Source organism: Aethalodelphis obliquidens, unplaced genomic scaffold (assembly GCF_003676395.1).
Source record: "Aethalodelphis obliquidens isolate GAN/ISIS:26980383/991018 unplaced genomic scaffold, ASM367639v1 scaffold18, whole genome shotgun sequence".
In the NCBI taxonomy this organism is placed as follows: Eukaryota; Metazoa; Chordata; class Mammalia; order Artiodactyla; family Delphinidae; genus Aethalodelphis; species Aethalodelphis obliquidens.
In genome coordinates, this window is record NW_020837962.1 from 29917121 (window position 1) to 29933764 (window position 16644).

At 40.3% G+C, this 16644-nt stretch overlaps 1 protein-coding gene across 10 annotated transcripts in view; it reads right to left on the reverse strand.

Annotated features, from left to right (window-relative positions):
• SHLD1 (shieldin complex subunit 1) overlaps positions 1–16644 on the reverse strand; it is a 91349-nt gene that overhangs the window by 39336 nt on the left and 35369 nt on the right. Inside the window, exon 3 of one of the 10 annotated variants that reach the window (XR_003435182.1) lies at positions 1107–1265. The exons of 7 other annotated variants lie outside the window; for them this stretch is intronic. Coding sequence is in view for 2 of the 3 variants with exons in the window: in XM_027118216.1 (XP_026974017.1) it covers positions 3025–3191 (167 nt within the window). In the remaining variant the exon portion in view is untranslated. Of the gene's footprint in view, positions 1–1106; positions 1266–2868; positions 3192–6160; positions 6305–16644 lie in introns of those variants that run through there. 2 more of the 10 variants (XM_027118216.1, XM_027118219.1) reach the window with 2 other exon arrangements.

Consider the following 16644-nt stretch of genomic DNA (forward strand, 5'->3'; position numbering starts at 1 on the left):
TGGCATATCTATATAATGCAATATTTTTCAGCAATTAAAAATGATATTTTTGAATTTAGATGATATCAGAAAAGGCTCATAGTATAATGTCTAAAGAAAACAGACAATTGGCAAAAACTGAATCAGGTCTGTGGAATAATCCACAGTGGAGCTCTGTATAAATGTTGATTTTTCTGATTTTGATAAGTGTACTGTAGTTGTATAAGAGAATGTCCCATTTTAGGAAGTACACACTGTACTAAAGTATTTATGAGTGAAGGAGCATTATGTCTACACTTACTCTCAAATGATTAAGTGAAAAAATAATATAATTCTCAAATGAATAAGAGAATGATGAAGCAAATGTGGTAGAATATTCTCAATGGGAGAATATGAGTGCAGGGTATAATTTTTTAGAAAAGCAAATAACCCAATTTAAAATAAAGAGCCAGTGATATGGACAGATAATTCACAGAATAAATTAAAATATCTAAGAAAATTATATAGGATGATGCTCAAACCTTACTAGTAATCAGAGAAATGCCAATTAGAACAATGAGTTCTTGTTTTTCACCCATATCAGTAAGGATGTGGGAAAACAGTCACTCTCAGACATTTTTGGTACAGGCTTTTGGAGTGTTAGCAGTACTTATGTAACAAATTTGGAAATGTGCATGCCCTTTGATGAAGTAATTCCACCTTCTATGCACCTATTCTACAGAATGAAAAAAAGCAGCATGCAAAATTATACATAGAGAATGACCCTTATTTGGTTAAAGAAAAAAAAAGAGCTACAAGTAAATCACAAAAATGGTGACAATGATTAAGGATTATCACCAGGTTTTAAAAGGAGATGGTTTTCTTCTCAGCATTGCTTTTAAAAATGTATGAAATACTCAAACAAGCAGGAAACATACAAAACTGAAAACAGCAAACCTCCATGTACCCAGCAACCATAGTTAAGTGATGTTAACTGTTATGAGAAAATAAGTCATCAGATATATTTGAAGACCATCCCAACTTCTTTCCATCCTTTTCATCCTAGAGTTTCTTCTTTCTAAGCTTTCTTCTTTAAGTTTGTTTGTATTTTACAATGTTAACCTATTACCGTTATAACAAATACGAACCTTTAGAAAAGCAGCGTTGAGTGGAAACAAGCAAATCATTTGCACACTGCTCAGAATGCCTGGGAGACCTCGGTAATTCCCTCTATTTGTTATTGGAGAAACTGGGGTACTGTCAGGTACCTCCACTTGCATGCCATAAGATTGGCTAGTTACAGGTCTCTGAGTGGAAACAAAATGCCATTTAGAAACCAGTAGATTTCACATCTGAATGCCCAGGTAACTCTTCAGTGGATCAGTACCTGGTGAAACAGCAGTTGCAACATGACTGAGCCGGAAGGAAGGCCTGTGCTGATTACCTTTCTTTCTAGTACAACCACTTTGTTACTGTTGAAGAATTTAAGTTCTAGAGCAAGCATGTGACTTGCTCAAGACCAGACCAGGAACTCATATAGGGGAGAATAAAGGAAGGGCTCTACCAGCAGCCTGGTACTGGATCTCTCTTTCCCTTTTTGGAAAATGAGGGCTAAAAGGCACCATAGCTCTGAGAAGGTGTTCCCAGGATGTTCCACTGAAAATAGGTTCCCTCCAGATTTCCCACACCTTGAGCCTGGTCAGTGCCCCCTTCAGTGGACACAAGAGAAGGGGCTTTTCCCTTGTACTGGGTCCCTGGTCTTGTTCAGGTTGAGATTGTTCATCCAAATCCAAAAGTCTGCTTGGTTATCAATCTGTGCCTCTCAGGTATCAGCTCTTTGGCCCTACTGTATGATAAGAAACTATATAATTGGCCTCATTGTTGGGATTTAAGGACACACACATGAACACACACATTCACAGCCCCACAGCTCTGGATTTTCACTTTATATGTCTCAAGAAGATGAACAACAGAAGCAGTAAACATCAATTCACCTGACCCAACATGATGGACTTTTAAATGAAATGACCACCTGACCAATAGCCCACATGGTTGCCAAGACTCCAAGATGACCCCTAATGATCCCCATCTCCTGGTATTCACACTCTTGAATAGCCTCCTACCATGCTGTAGTGGGGTAGGCCTGTGTGACGCATAGAACATGGTAGAAGTGATGGTCTGTTGCTTCCAATATTAGATTATAAAAGGCACTGTGGCTTCTGTTTTGAGCACCCTCCACCTCTCTCTCTCTTTCTCTTAACTCACTTGGGGAGAAGTCACCTGCTTTGTCTTGAGGACACTCAGCAGCCCTGTGGAGGGGCCTGGAGAACTGAAAACTCCAGCCAGGAGTGACATGAGTGAATCTTGTTGGAACCAGATCCTCCAGCTCCAGTCAAGGCTTTGGCTTGACTGAAACCTCATGAGAGACTTAGAGTCAGAAGCCCCCAGCTAAGCCACTCCCAGATTTTTGACCCCCAGAAGCTGTGAGGTAATGAATGTTTGTTGTTTTAAGCTGCTGAATTTTGGGGTAATTTTTTATCACTCCCAATAGATAACTGAGATCACTGTCCCTCAATACCCAGTATGCTACAACAAAGTTTTTACCAAATTATATTTTAGAGGTTAAGAAATGTTGGTCACAGACTTCCACAAGATTTTTTTTTGAATTTTATTTTATTTATTTTTTATACAGCAGGTTCTTATTAGTTGTCTATTTTATATAAATTTATTTATTTATTTTTATTTGTTTATTTTTGTCTGCACCGGGTCTCCGTTGCTGTGCACAGGCTTTCTCTAATTGTGGCGAGCAGGGGCTACTCTTCGTTGCAGTGTGCGGGCTTCTCATTGCGGTGGCTTCTCTTGCTGCGGAGCACGGGCTCTAGGCACGCGGGCTTCAGCAGCTGTGGCGCACGGGCTTAGTTGCTCAGTGGAATGTAGGATCTTCCCAGACCAGGGCTCGAACCGTGTGCCCTGAATTGGCAGGCAGATTCTTAACCATGAGCCACCCAGAAGTCCCCATAATTTCTTATTTTCTCAGTTGATTAAACTCTGATAGTAAAAGATGTTTCAAAGGACTACAGATTGTTGCCATAACCCAATACCTGAGCAAACTGTGCCTTTCAAAGGAGGACTGGGAAACTCTCTCATAAAGGTTTTCAGGATGCTGCCTCCCAGCAGGCTCCCCCTCAGCAGGATGCTAAAATCCTCCATGTGCCTCTCAGATGGCTCTGGATCTGGGACAATACATCAGGCTCTTAGGTATGGCCTGGCTGGCTTTGTCATCCCTGGTCCCTTTCTCCAGGACACGGTAAATCAAAGGCCCAGGCTAAAGCTTACCCATCAAACGCAGAGATGAAAAGAAGACAAGACAAAAGGAGACATAAATAAAACCTTTCCCCTGTGAGACAGCATGACAGCAGCCTAAGCGATCATTTAATATCAGCCTGCAGTAACATTTTCCTCTCTTTATTTTATGAACTTTACTTGGACTTCCACAGCCATTCTTTTTTAAACCTACCCGTGACAAACAACTCTGAGTTTGCTGATAAATATATCACTGTGGGAAAATGTCTTCTAATCTGGACATTTCAGAAATGGGTTGCTTGGGTTTTCTATCACTAAAGGGTAAATTTAAATTCTAAGACAGCAGAGACTGTATCTAGTTCACACTTTCTCCCCAGGAGCTAGCACAGTGCATTTATTCACCAACTATGAATTTACTTTCCATCTTTGAAGGTCTATCAGTCAAAGGGTATCTGCTGAGTACCTATGGGTACAGCATGGTGGAAGGAGCTGTAAGGGCCATGAAACTTAACATGGCATAGACCTGAGGCACTGAAAAATACTATCAGGTCCCCATGTGTGTCCACTGGAATCCAGTAGTTCTTTAGGCATAAACACAAACGTGTGACTTTCTTAGCAAATTACCTGCTATTTAAATAGTTTATAGAGTTGCTATGGTGCCTGAAATCAATAAACATTCACTGAGTACTTATTATATGTAATGAAGACAAAGCAGTTACAAAGGTGAGCATTACAGTTAACAAGCAAAGTTTGAGATTGAAAATAATGGATAAAGGTAAGAGTATAGATGATTTTTTTCCTTCTAATGTTCTGTATTTTCAAAGTGTCCTAAAATTAGCATGTATTGGTTTTAAAAATCAGAAGAAAATGAATGGTATTCCTGAAGGGGTGGAATCAGGTGAAAGGGGGAAAAATATTAGGCAAGTCAGCAAAAATGAGTCAGGGAAAGGCGACCTCTGCTGGTGAACCATTACGATGAAGAGCACAAGCTTTGGAGTCTGCAGGTCTGGGTTCAAATCTCAGCATTGCTGCAATATTAGCTGTGTCTGTGGGGAGGTAATTTTGCCTTTCTAAGCCTCAGTTTCCTGATCTATAAAATAGGGATAATAGTGTCTTCTTTAGGTAGAGAATGAAGATTAAATGAGATAATACACTGAAGGATCTCAACTCAGTAAATGGTGGCTATTATTTCTATATTATTATGGGTGACAGTGAGTGATATCTGATACAGCTCTTGGTGTTACTATAACAACCCCAGATTTCTCTCCTGATACACAGCTGTAGAGCTCTCTCCTACCCCATTCTTCTACCACTTTTCTTTTTTACTGTTTTCTCTTCTCTTTTCTCTGCTGCTTTTGTCTCTGCCAGTTGGAACCAGTAACACTCACTGGGGTGCTTAGGTCTGCAGGCGGGCTGTAGTTTAGTGAGGCAGGGCCAGATAATGTGGTCCACAGTTCCTGCCATCCTGCCAACTCAGTGTGTGATCTCAAACCTCTTAGTCACTCTTGGCAACTCTGTCATCTAACTTATAAAATGGAGACAAGATCTCTGCCTTTACTTACTACAGAAGAATAGTAGAAAAAAAAATCTAAGTAAATAACCTCCAGCAATGACAGACTAAGTGGTACCAGACTTGCACTTCTGCTGTAAACAACTAGAAAACAGGACAAAATGTATGGAACGACTGTTTTCAAATATTGGACACGGGTAGTATAAGACTTTGACCCCTGAGAAATGGGAAACAAAACAAGATGTGCCTACAACTGCCCCAGCTTCCTGCCTGGAGGCACTTTTTGGACCACAGTGCAGGGAGTGGGATCCAAGCAGAGCACAGCAGTCTCCACAGTGAGGAGACAGAGATTCGAGCTTAAGGTACCTAGAATTTGTGAGGCTAAGTTCTAGAGAGAAGGGAGCTACACAGAGAAAGAGATGCAGAGACTGGAACAAGGATTCTTTTTGAGTCTTCCACTGAACACTGAGCTGTGCACATTTATGGTTAAACTCCATAAAGCCAGGTAAAGCCAGGGAGGGAAGCTGAGCTGAACAACTCCAAGAACTTGCACAGGGCTAGGAGACCTCCATGTTCTGACAGCCACAGTGGAGAGACCTTGTTGAACATCCAGCGTATTCAGTAGAGACCCAGAACGGGCACACCTTGGTAGTAAGCTAAACTAAGTACAGAGTAAAGGATACTCCAAAATCTCTCTAATGAACTTAAAAACAAGCCTGAAACCATCAAGTTGATAAGCAAGTAACTTAACTGCCTGCCAAAACAAACTTCAGTACTTTTTAAAGACAGCAAAATCCAGACACTTAACAACGTAATATCATGAAGTCCAACCATCAAGTAAAACTTGATGGAGAAGAAGCAGTAATAGGTATTCTGAAAAAACCTGGCTCATTTCTAGATAAGTCCAAAACAACCACCAGTCCTTTTTGTTTGTTTCTTTTTGCTTTGTACTTTGAGGAAATAGTGCTGTAAATATATTACTATTTCTCTAATTGTTATTTTCTGATATTTGCATTTTCTCCTCTTCCATATAAAAGTATAGAAGAGGCTCTTTATCACAGAACTAACTTTACAAGCAAAGGAAAAATGTACTAATTTACTCCACTAAAACTAAAATTCTTCCAGCCTCTATGCGCATGTCACCTGTCAGAGGACTTTCCTGGCCATGGTGCTTAAATTGCACCCCATCTCTTATGCTGCATGCCTTTTCTTCATAGCACCAGCTGATACAATATTTATTTATTTGTTTTGTTGTATATTTACCCCTTCTGTACCACCTCCAAACAGGACCCTGGTAACTAGAATAAAAGCTCCTTGAAGGCAGGGTCTTCATCTATTTTGTTCACTATGTATGCCCAGTGCCAAGCACAGGGCCTGGCACATAGTAGATGCACAATAAACATTTATTGAATGGATAAATGAACAACATCCACTGCATTTTAAAAAATCCAGTCATCAGGGGTTCAGGTAAACAACTGATTACAATATGGAGAAAACAGAAGAGAACTCAGCGTGTTGGTGAGGCATTAACACCTGGTGAGAGAGATACACATGGAAAAATTACTTCTCATTAACCTAATGATTTGCTCTAGAAAGCAGAGAGACATTTTAACTGAGCTTGAATCTTGGTATAATCTACTAAAAATATGATCCACAAACTTTACAGAAATCTCTCCACCACAGAAAATTTAATCAACAGAAACGAATAGCCAGCCACCCATTCACTTGTTCAAAGATATCAGAATTTTTAAAAATTGAAGGAATCAAATTTCATGCATCATAATCTCTAAGAAATAGTTATTAATAGTATTTATTACCATTTCCCAGTTGCCTATTAAGTACCAGGGCACAGTAAGCAGTGCTTTATATGCTCTGTACATCAAAGCGTCCTGAGTGCTGGCCTATAAACTCATGCTGGGCCATGATGAAATTCTCACCAGTCCACAGCCAAGTGAGAAAACTTGTGACTAGAGAAGCCTGATCGTGATTTTGGGATTAGGTTCTTCTTCCATTTTGGATATTAAAATATCGTGTCTTTCACAAAATGATGGGGGATTTGTGGAATGACTGGTATAGGCTGTTTTTTTGTTTGTTTGTTTTTGGGTTTTTTTTTGCCATACGCGGGCCTCTCACTGTTGTGGCTTCTCCCGTTGCGGAGCACAGGCTCTGGACCCGCAGGCTCAGCGGCCATGGCTCACGGGCCCAGCCGCTCCGCGGCATGTGGGATCCTCCCGGACCGGGGCACAAACCCGTGTCCCATGCATCAGCAGGCGGGCTCTCAACCACTGCACCACCAGGGAAGCCCTAGGCTGTTTTTAAGATCTTTCGTTGGCAAAATAAAAAGTTGGGCCAATCTCTATTGGGCCTCAAAAAAAGGAGGAGGAGGAGGTGAGAGAGGAGGAGAACCCAAACTGTATCCAAACACTGCGAAATGTCTCCAGGGGGCAAAATCACCCCTGGTTGAGAATCACTGGTATGGAGTGAAAACTTGAGTTATCTACAGAAGTGAGGGAGGATGGATGCATTGTTGTAAGACATAGAATAACAGTAATTAGAAGAAAATTTGTCCTGGCCTGTAGCTGGAGCTGCCGAGGGCCATTCTTGGTGGCAGAGTGGCAGTCCCTTCAGGAGCAAGCTGGAGTGTGGCACTGGGGACCCACCTCACATGAGACACACAGCTTTCCCAACATGGACGCCACTAATCAGACACCTGACCGAAGGGATGTGCCCACAAAGGGAAAAGGGGATTTAAGTGTGAACACAGAACAAATAAATCTAATTCTAAGGATCTGTTTAAGGAGAGCATATCTGTTCCCCACCCCCATAAATTATTTATCTATTTTTATTTTTTTTAATATCTTATTGGAGTATAATTGCTTTACAATGTTGCGTTAGTTTCTGCTGTACAACAAAGTGAATCAGCTATATGTATACATATATCCCCATATCCCCTCCGTCTTGAGCCTCCCTCCCACCCTCCCTATCCCACCCCTCTAGGTCATCACAAAGCATCGAGCTGATCTCCCTGTGCTATGCAGCAGCTTCCCACTAGCCATCCATTTTACATTTGGTAGTGTATATATGTCAATGCTACTCTCTCACTTCGTCCCATGTTACCCTTCCCCCCTGTGTCCTCAAGTCCATTCTCTACGTCTGCATCTTTATTCCTGCCCTGCCCCTAGGTTCATCAGTACTATTTTTTTTTTTTATATTCCATGTATGTGCATTAGCATACAGTATTTGTTTTTCGCTTTCTAACTAACTTCATTCTGTATGACAGTCTCTAGGTCCATCCACGTCTCTGCAAATTGCATAATTTCGTTCCTTTTTATGGCTGAGTAATAATTGCATTATTTATATATGTATCACATCTTCTTTATCCATTCTTCTGTTGATGGACATTTAGGTTGCTTCCATGTCCTGGCTATTGTAAATAGTGCTGCAATGAACTTTGTGGTACATGTATCTTTTTGAATTATGGTTTTCTCAGGGTATATGCCCAGCAGTGGGATTGCTTGGTCATATGGTAAATTTATTTTTGGCTGCGTTGGGTCTTTGTTGCTGCACACGGTCTTTCTCTAGTTGTGGCAAGCTGGGGCTACTCTTCACTGTGGTATGTGTGCTTCTCATTGTGGTGGCTTCTCTTTGTTGCGGTGTGCGGGCTCAGTAGTTGTGGTGCATGGGCTTAGTTGCTCCACAGCACGTGGGATCTTCCCAGACCAGGGATGGAACCTGTGTCCCCTGCTTTGGCAGGAGGATTGTTAACCACTGTGCCACCAGGGAAGTCCTTATTTTTAGTTTTTTAAGGAAGCTCCATACTGTTCTCCATAATGGCTGTATCAATTTACATTTCCACCAACAGTCCAGGATGGTTTCCTTTTCTCCACACCCTCTCCAGCATTTATTGTTTCTAGATTTTTGATGATGGCCATTCTGACTGGTGTGAGGTGATACCTCATTGTGGTTTTGATTTCTATTTCTCTAATGATTAGTGACGTTGAGCATCTTTTCATGTGTTCGTTGGCAATCTGTATGTCTACTTTGGAGAGGTGTCTATTTAGGTCATCTGCCCATTTTTGGATTGGGTTGTTTTTTTGATATTGAGCTACATAAGCTGCTTGTACATTTTGATGATTAATCCTTAATCAGTTGCTTCATTTTCAAATATTTTCTCCCAATCTGAGGGTTGTCTTTTTGTCTTGTTTATGGTTTACTTTGCTGTGCAAAAGATTTTAAGTTTCATTAGGTCCCATTTGTTTATTTTATTTCCATTACTATAGGAAGTGGGTCAAAAAGGATCTTGCTGGGACTTCCCTGGTTGCACAGTAGTTAAGAATCCACCTGCTAATGCAGGGGACATGTGATCCAGCCCTGGTCCGGGAAGATCCCACATGCTGCAGAGCAACTAAGCCTGTGTGCCACAACTACTGAGCCTGTGCTCTAGAGCTCATGAGCCACAACTACTGAGCCCACGTGCCACAACTACTGAAGCCCATGTGCCTAGAGCCTGTGCTCTGCAACAAGAGAAGCCACCACAATAAGAGGCCCGCACACTGCAACAAAGAGTAGCCTCCGCTCATTGCAACTAGAGAAAGCCCGCATGCAGCAACGAAGACCCAACACAGCCAAAAATAAATAAATTAATTAACTTTAAAAAAAAAAAGGATCTTGCTGTGATTTATGTCATAGAGTGTTCTGCTATGTTTTCCTCTAACAGTTTTATAGTGTTTGGTCTTACATTTAGGTCTTTAATCCATTTTGAGTTTATTTTTGTGTATGGTGTTAGGAAGTCTTCTAATTTCATTCTTTTACATGTAGCTGTCCAGTTTTCCCAGCTCCATTTATTGAAGAGGCTGTATTTTCTCCATTGTGTATTCTTGCCTCCTTTGTCAAAGATAAGGTGACCATATGTGCGTGGGTTTATCTCTGGGCTTTCTATCCTGTTCCACTGATCTATATTTCTGTTTTTGTGCCAGTACCATACTGTCTTGATTAATGTAGCTTTGTAGTACAGTCTGAAGTCAGGGAGCCTGATTCCTCCAGCTCTGTTTTTCTTTCTCAAGAATGTTTTGGCTATTCGGGGTCTTTTGTGTTTCCATACAAACTGTGAACTTTTTTGTTTTAGCTCTGTGAAAAATGCCATTAGTAATTTGATAGGAATTGCACTGAATCTGTAGATTGCTTTGGAGTATAGTCATTTTCACAATGTTGATTTTTCAAGTCCAAGAACAGGGTATATCTTTCCACCTGTTTGTATTGTCTTTGACTTCTTTCATCAGTGTCTTATAGTTTTCTGCATACAAATCTTTTGACTCCTTAGGTGGGGTTTATTCCTAGGTATTTTGTTATCGTTGTTGCAATAGTAAACGGGAGTGTTTCCTTAATTTCTCTTTCTGATTTTTCACTGTTAGTGTATAGGAATGCCAGAGATTTCTGTACATTAATTTTGTATCCTGCTACTTCACCAAATTCATTGATTAGCTCTGGTAGTTCTCTGGTGGCATCTTTAGGATTTTCTTTGTATAGTATTATGTCATCTGCAAAGAGTGACAGTTTTACTTCTTCTTTTCCAATTTGGATTCCTTTTATTTCTTTTTCTTCTCTGACTGCTGTGGCTAAAAATTCCAAAACTATGTTGAATAATAGTGGTGAGAGTGGACAATCTTGTCTTGTTCCTGATCTTAGAGGAGATGCTTTCAGTTTATCACCACTGAGAATGATATTGGCTGTGGGTTTGTCATATATGGCCTTTATTATGTTGAGGTAGGTTCCCTCTATGCCCACTTTCTGGAGACTTTTTATCATAAATGGGTGTTGAATTTTGTCAAAAGATTTTTCTGCATCTATTGAGATGATCATATGGTTTTTATCCTACAATTTCTTAATATGGTGTATCACATTGATTGATTTGCATATATTGAAGAATCCTTGCATTCCTGGGATAAACCTCACTTGATCATGGTGTATGATCCTTTTCACGTGATTCTGTTTGCTAGTATTTTGTTTGCTAATGTTTTGTTGAGGATTTTTGCATCTATGTTCATCAGTGATATTGGCCTGCAACTTTTCTTTTTTTGTGACATCTTTGCTTGGTTTTAGTATCAGGGTGATGGTGGCCTCATAGAATGAGTTTGGGAGTGTGCCTCCCTCTGCTACATTTTGGAAGAGTTTGAGAAAGATAGGTGTTAGCTCTTCTCTAAATGTTTGATAGAATTCACCTGTGAAGCCATCTGGCCCTAGGCTTTTGTTTGTTGGAAGATTTTTAATCACAGTTTCAATTTCAGTGCTTGTAATTGGTCTGTTCATGTTTTCTATTTATTCCTGGTTCAATGTTGGAAGGTTGTACTTTTCTAAGAATTTGTCCATTTCTTCTAGTTTGTCCATTTTATTGGCATATCGTTGCTTATAGGAGTCTCTCATGATCCTTTGTATTTCTGCAGTGTCAGTTGTTACTTCAAGGACAGCATATCTGTTAATGCTATCAAGATTTACTCTAAACAGTAGTTAGTATTCATTTCATGGAATTAAAATGGGTTGCCCATTTTTGTGCAAACATGTACATTCAGCTCCTTTCTACTATTTTGTTGTACATCTAGTTCTTTAGTGACTTTTTATAAAGCTGTCACTTTTATCACTTATGAACACAGTTTTAGAAAGAAGAATCCACCCCAACACTTCTCACCTCCTCTTATGAAAAATTCTTTTATAGTTCCACCTCTGGAAGAACATTCTAATGATGCATGTGCCACAGCTCTGTATCTGCCACTATGGAAACTCATTTAAAAAGGCCACCCCCCTTAAATTCCTTCATGGCATATTAATTTGACGTTCTAAAACAAATATTTTACCATGAATTAACTCCTAGCAAATAGTAAGATCAACCCAACTAACCTGACTTCTATAGCTCTTCCGCCATCTGTAAATGTTTCTTATACATTCTTAAAGGGATCTTTTGTTAGTCAATAGGCTTTATTATAAATATTCTCCACTAAAATCTACTAAATCACTAATATTTAAAATAAAGCAATATAGTTCTCAAGATATGATTCTATTAATGAGAGTATTCATTCACCAAATGCATTGGGTAAGATATGTTATGAGGAAACCCACTACCAGATTGTCTGTGAGAGTTAAAAAGTGGGGATGACCTAAACATCCACCAACAGACATCACATCAGATAAAGTATGGTCCAACCATACAGTGGAATACTCTGCAGCCACCCAAAATATGAGATTTACATGTACTAAAATGGCAAGATGCCTTAATATAGCATTAAGTGAAAAGAGTAAGATACAAAATGCTATGTATAGTAAAATCCCATTTGCATTTCTAAAAAACAGATACATGAGCTGTTTGTGTTATGTGTAATATATGTGGTGTATGTGTATGTGTGTATATGTATGTATGGGTAAGTATAACTATATGTATGTATATGCTTATAACTGCATAGAAAATATCTGGAAAGATGCACAGAAGTTATTTATGATGATCTCTAGGGAGAAGTACTGAAGAGACATGAGACTTTTATATTTCATTTCATACCCTTCTGTGTTATTTATTTAAATAAATTTTTTAAAAGGATGACTAATGTCTTCATCACTAATATCATAACTATCATACATATACCAAAGTGGGGACCTCCCTCCAAAAATGTAGCAGCAAGTCTGCAACAAGAAAGATATGCGTTGGATTTTCTCTACAGCTCATTGCCTGAAATCACTAATGGCTTCCAGGGCACGAATCCTGAAGCCTGACAAAGAAAGGCTATATCTTTAAAAAGGAAGTCTCCAGGGCACTGCTTTTCCAGTAGTGTTCAAATAATTCTAGGGTTATCTGGCTTGCCAAATTGGGAACATTCCACAGAAATAGGACTCTAACTTATGAAACTGCTTTGAATAATGTAGCATCCTATATATTATTTTCAGAAATATTTTCAGAAGTCAGGAGTTTACACTGTATTTCTGGATTTTAATTATTTAATACCAAAATGTTATCATTGTCCCAATTTTGAATCACAATTCAAGCAGAATCAAATGTGGCCAAGAGCTGCCCTTGGCCCAGCATAGGAAAGGGACCCAAGACATAGAGCACAGCCTTGCGGGGCTGCAGCTGAAAGCAGTGGGCACTGTCCCAGCATGTGGCTGCTAGCCAGCTGACTTCTAAGCTAGTGTGCTCATGAACACAATGAGGATTCAAGGCAGAAAATTACAGGTGATGGTTACAGGACAACTCACTTGCTCTCAGGTACTAAAAGCAAGTCTTGCAGTGAAAGACACAATATGTGGCGTATTAGTGGAGAAGATGGTGACAGGGCTGGCAACCATCAATGCCACTTTACACCCTTTCTCACCCCAAGTCACTCAGTTTACATCCCCTGGGTGTACAGAAACAAAAACAGGGGATACAAATAAGGAATGTTGGTACCTTAACTAATCAGCACAGCATAGGCAGGCAAGATGGCTAGGAAAGTCAATTCTCCCATCACTCTGAAGAGACATAGTGATGCTGGATCTCTCTGTCCATAGCCAGAAGCAGATGCCAGCGACCTCAACAGATCCAGGGACAACACTGTGGGCCTCTGTTCCACTTCTATCAAGATTATTGTTTGATTTCTTTTAGCCCTAAACCCAATTCCTTCAAAACTTGGGAAGTAGTTTATCAAAACTCAGGCCTGACTGGTAAGAGTAGAAATGGGCACAAGGCATTTATTGCAGATGATACGCGTTCTCACAGTAATATAGGAAAATGATCAGTGCTCTTAACCATCACAAGAGATGGATATATGATAGAAGAAAAAGAGACAAGTGTCTTAATTTTCAACAGGGAGGAAGAAGGTATAATCCAGAAATCTATACATTATGGACCATTGAGCCTGATGCTTAAACAAGAGTTAAAAGTATAGAGGTGAGGACTGTCATTTGTGACACCTGTTGTGTGTCCAACCCCATTGGTTAGGTGTTATTAGCCCCATAAAACAGATGAAAAAACTGAGGCTCAGAGAAGTTCTTAACATGCCTAAGGACACCCAGTAAAAAATGATAAAACCCTTTAAGCCCCAAAAGCTGTACTTTCTCTCCATTCAACAAAGAAAAGGAGGTCGCCAGGCCCAGCCATGTGTCCTACAACATTAGGCTCACCTCTGTCTGATCACAAATTTAGCAGACAGTTCAAATATTTACATTCTTACTTTGTTGCCTGCCCCAAAGTACCCTTTTCCTGTCTAAAGAAACCGAAAAATGTACCACTTGTAGAAAGGTCTAATTTCTTTATTTCAAGAAACTAAAAGGGTGATGGGGAACCGATTGATAAAGGACAGTGAGCAGGGGAAACACAGTCATGTTACAGTAGCTTCATGACTGTTAGACCAAGAGTTGAGCATCAGGTACAGCTTTCCTATGTCTGGCAAAACAAGATTATCTTCTGGGAGGGAAAGGGGGCATTTGGGGACAGTGTTGTAAGATTTTTGTTTTTCCCTCAGCTGATCACCGTGGGATGCTGCCAGGGTTCCTGCTGCCCGGACTCCACAAGATTTCCCGGGCTGGGCAAAGGCCTTATTCACCACCAGCACATAACTCTCTTTTCAGTAAATAAACTGCCAAAGAATCTGAATATGTGGCATCTCTTGGGTTGTTTGTTGTTTTTCTCCTTGCCTTCAAACACTTCAAGCTTACCAAGTCAATAGGAAACATCTCATGCAAAGCTGAACAAGAGGGCTTCCCTGGTGGTGCAGTGGTTGAGAATCTGCCTGCCAATGCAGGGGACAAGGGTTAGAGCCCTGGTCTGGGAAGATCCCACATGCCGCGGAGCAACTAGGCCTGTGAGCCACAGCTACTGAGCCTGCGCGTCTGGAGCCTGTGCGCCGCAACAAGAGACACCGCGATAGTGAGAGGCCCACGCGCCGTGATGAAGAGTGGCCCCTGCTCGTGGCACTAGAGAAAGCCCTCACACAGAAATGAAGACCCAACACAGCCAAAAATAAATTTATAAAAAAGAATTATTATTAAAAAAAAAAAAAAAGCTGAACAAGATCCGGCTTCTAAACATAAATCCCTGTTAGATGCACCAGCACATGTATCCACATATCTATGCCAGTGGAAAAATGTCAAGTGCACTGGTCTACAGGGTTAGGTAGGTGACAGACACCTTCATCTAGGGCAATGTCTGCGATGGAATTCCTGTTAGGCCATCACGGAAATGTTCTTGTACAGTCCCAGATTGGTTCCAAGACAGTGAAAGATTTTACAGGATGTGGCAGACCTTGAACAAACAAAACTAGCCTGCAGGGACCTTAAAGTCACGTAGAAAACACACAAGAGACTGAGTGGAAGATAGATTATTCTTTTCGGGAACTATACTAATGTTTTGCATTAATTTTAATGATCAAGTCATAGGAATAGGCAACTTCCTCTTTTGATTGAGGAGGAAGGAGACAGCCTCCCAACCCCTAGTTAGCAAGCCCATCAACACCTCCTCTTGTCATTGTTGTTTTATTCCTTTAAATGTTAAATCAAGGCCTAGGCTTCTGGCGGGGGTTCCCCCAAAACCGCATGCTACATTTGAGGCCCCCTTTTTCCCCCCGTGGGGAAAGTTTTCATTTTTTCTATCAGATTCTTTTTTTTTTTTTTTCGTCTGTCTGCACGGCTTGCAGGTTTGCAGGATCTTAGTTCCCTGACATGAGATTGAACCTGGCCCCAGCAGTGAAAGCACCGAGTCCTAACCACTGAACTGCCAGGGAATTCCCCAGATTCTTTCTTTTTAAAAACCATTTTTAAAAAATTGAAGTATAGTTGATATATAATGTTGTGTTAGCTTCAGGTGTATAGCAAGATGATTCATATATATATACACACATCTATCTATCTATCTATATATACATCTATATCTATATCTATATATTCTTTTTCAGATTCTTTTCCATGATAGGTTATTATCAGAAACTGAATATAGTTCCCTGTGCTACAGTAGGTCCTTGTTGTTTATCTATTTTATACATAGCAATGTGTATATGTTAATCCCAAACTCCTAATTTATCTCCCCCTTTGTCTCTGCTATCCCCTTTGGTAACCATAAGTTTGTTTTCAATGACTGTCAGTCTATTTGTTTTGTAAATAAGTTCATTTGTATCATTTTTTAGATTCCACATAGAAGTGCTATCATATAATATTTGTCTTTCTTTGTCTTACTTCATTTAATATGATAATCTCTAGGTCCATCCATGTTTCTGTAAATGGCATTATTTCATTCTTTTTTATGGCTGAGTAATATTCCTTTGTGTATATGTACCACATCTTCTTTATCCATCTATCAGATTTTTGAAGGAATCTTCAGTCAAACAAGGTGAAGAACAAATGTCCTCATGCCTCTCTGGTCTTCAAGAATGTTGCGTTGAAATTCAGCCCCTCTTGAATTACAAGTGTTTGTGGGCTTATTGAGCATATGCTTAGGGTGAGAATAAGCCCAGGACAGTGAAAAGGGAAGGCCAGGGCTGGTGATCAAGCCAGATGGGAGCCAGAGCAAAAAGTCACCCATTTCCCTTTATCCTGGCCCTGGCCCAGGAGTGTGTGTAACAGAGAACTTGATGGTGTCAGCCTTGGAGGAAACCTCGAGAAGCACTGCTGCTTGAGGGAACCACTTGGGCAATATTGTGTATGGTGGTCACTGACAAAGCTCTGGAGTGAGACTGCCTAGTTCTACCATAGCCTTGGTTAAATAACTTAGCTGGGCCTCAATTTTCTCAACTCTAAAATGGGGATGAGGGAGTTCCCTGGTGGTCCAGTGGTTAGGACTCTGTGCTTCTACTGCAAGGGGCACGGGTTTGATCCCTGGTTGGGGAACTAAGATCTCACATGCCACACAGCCAAAAAAAAAGAAA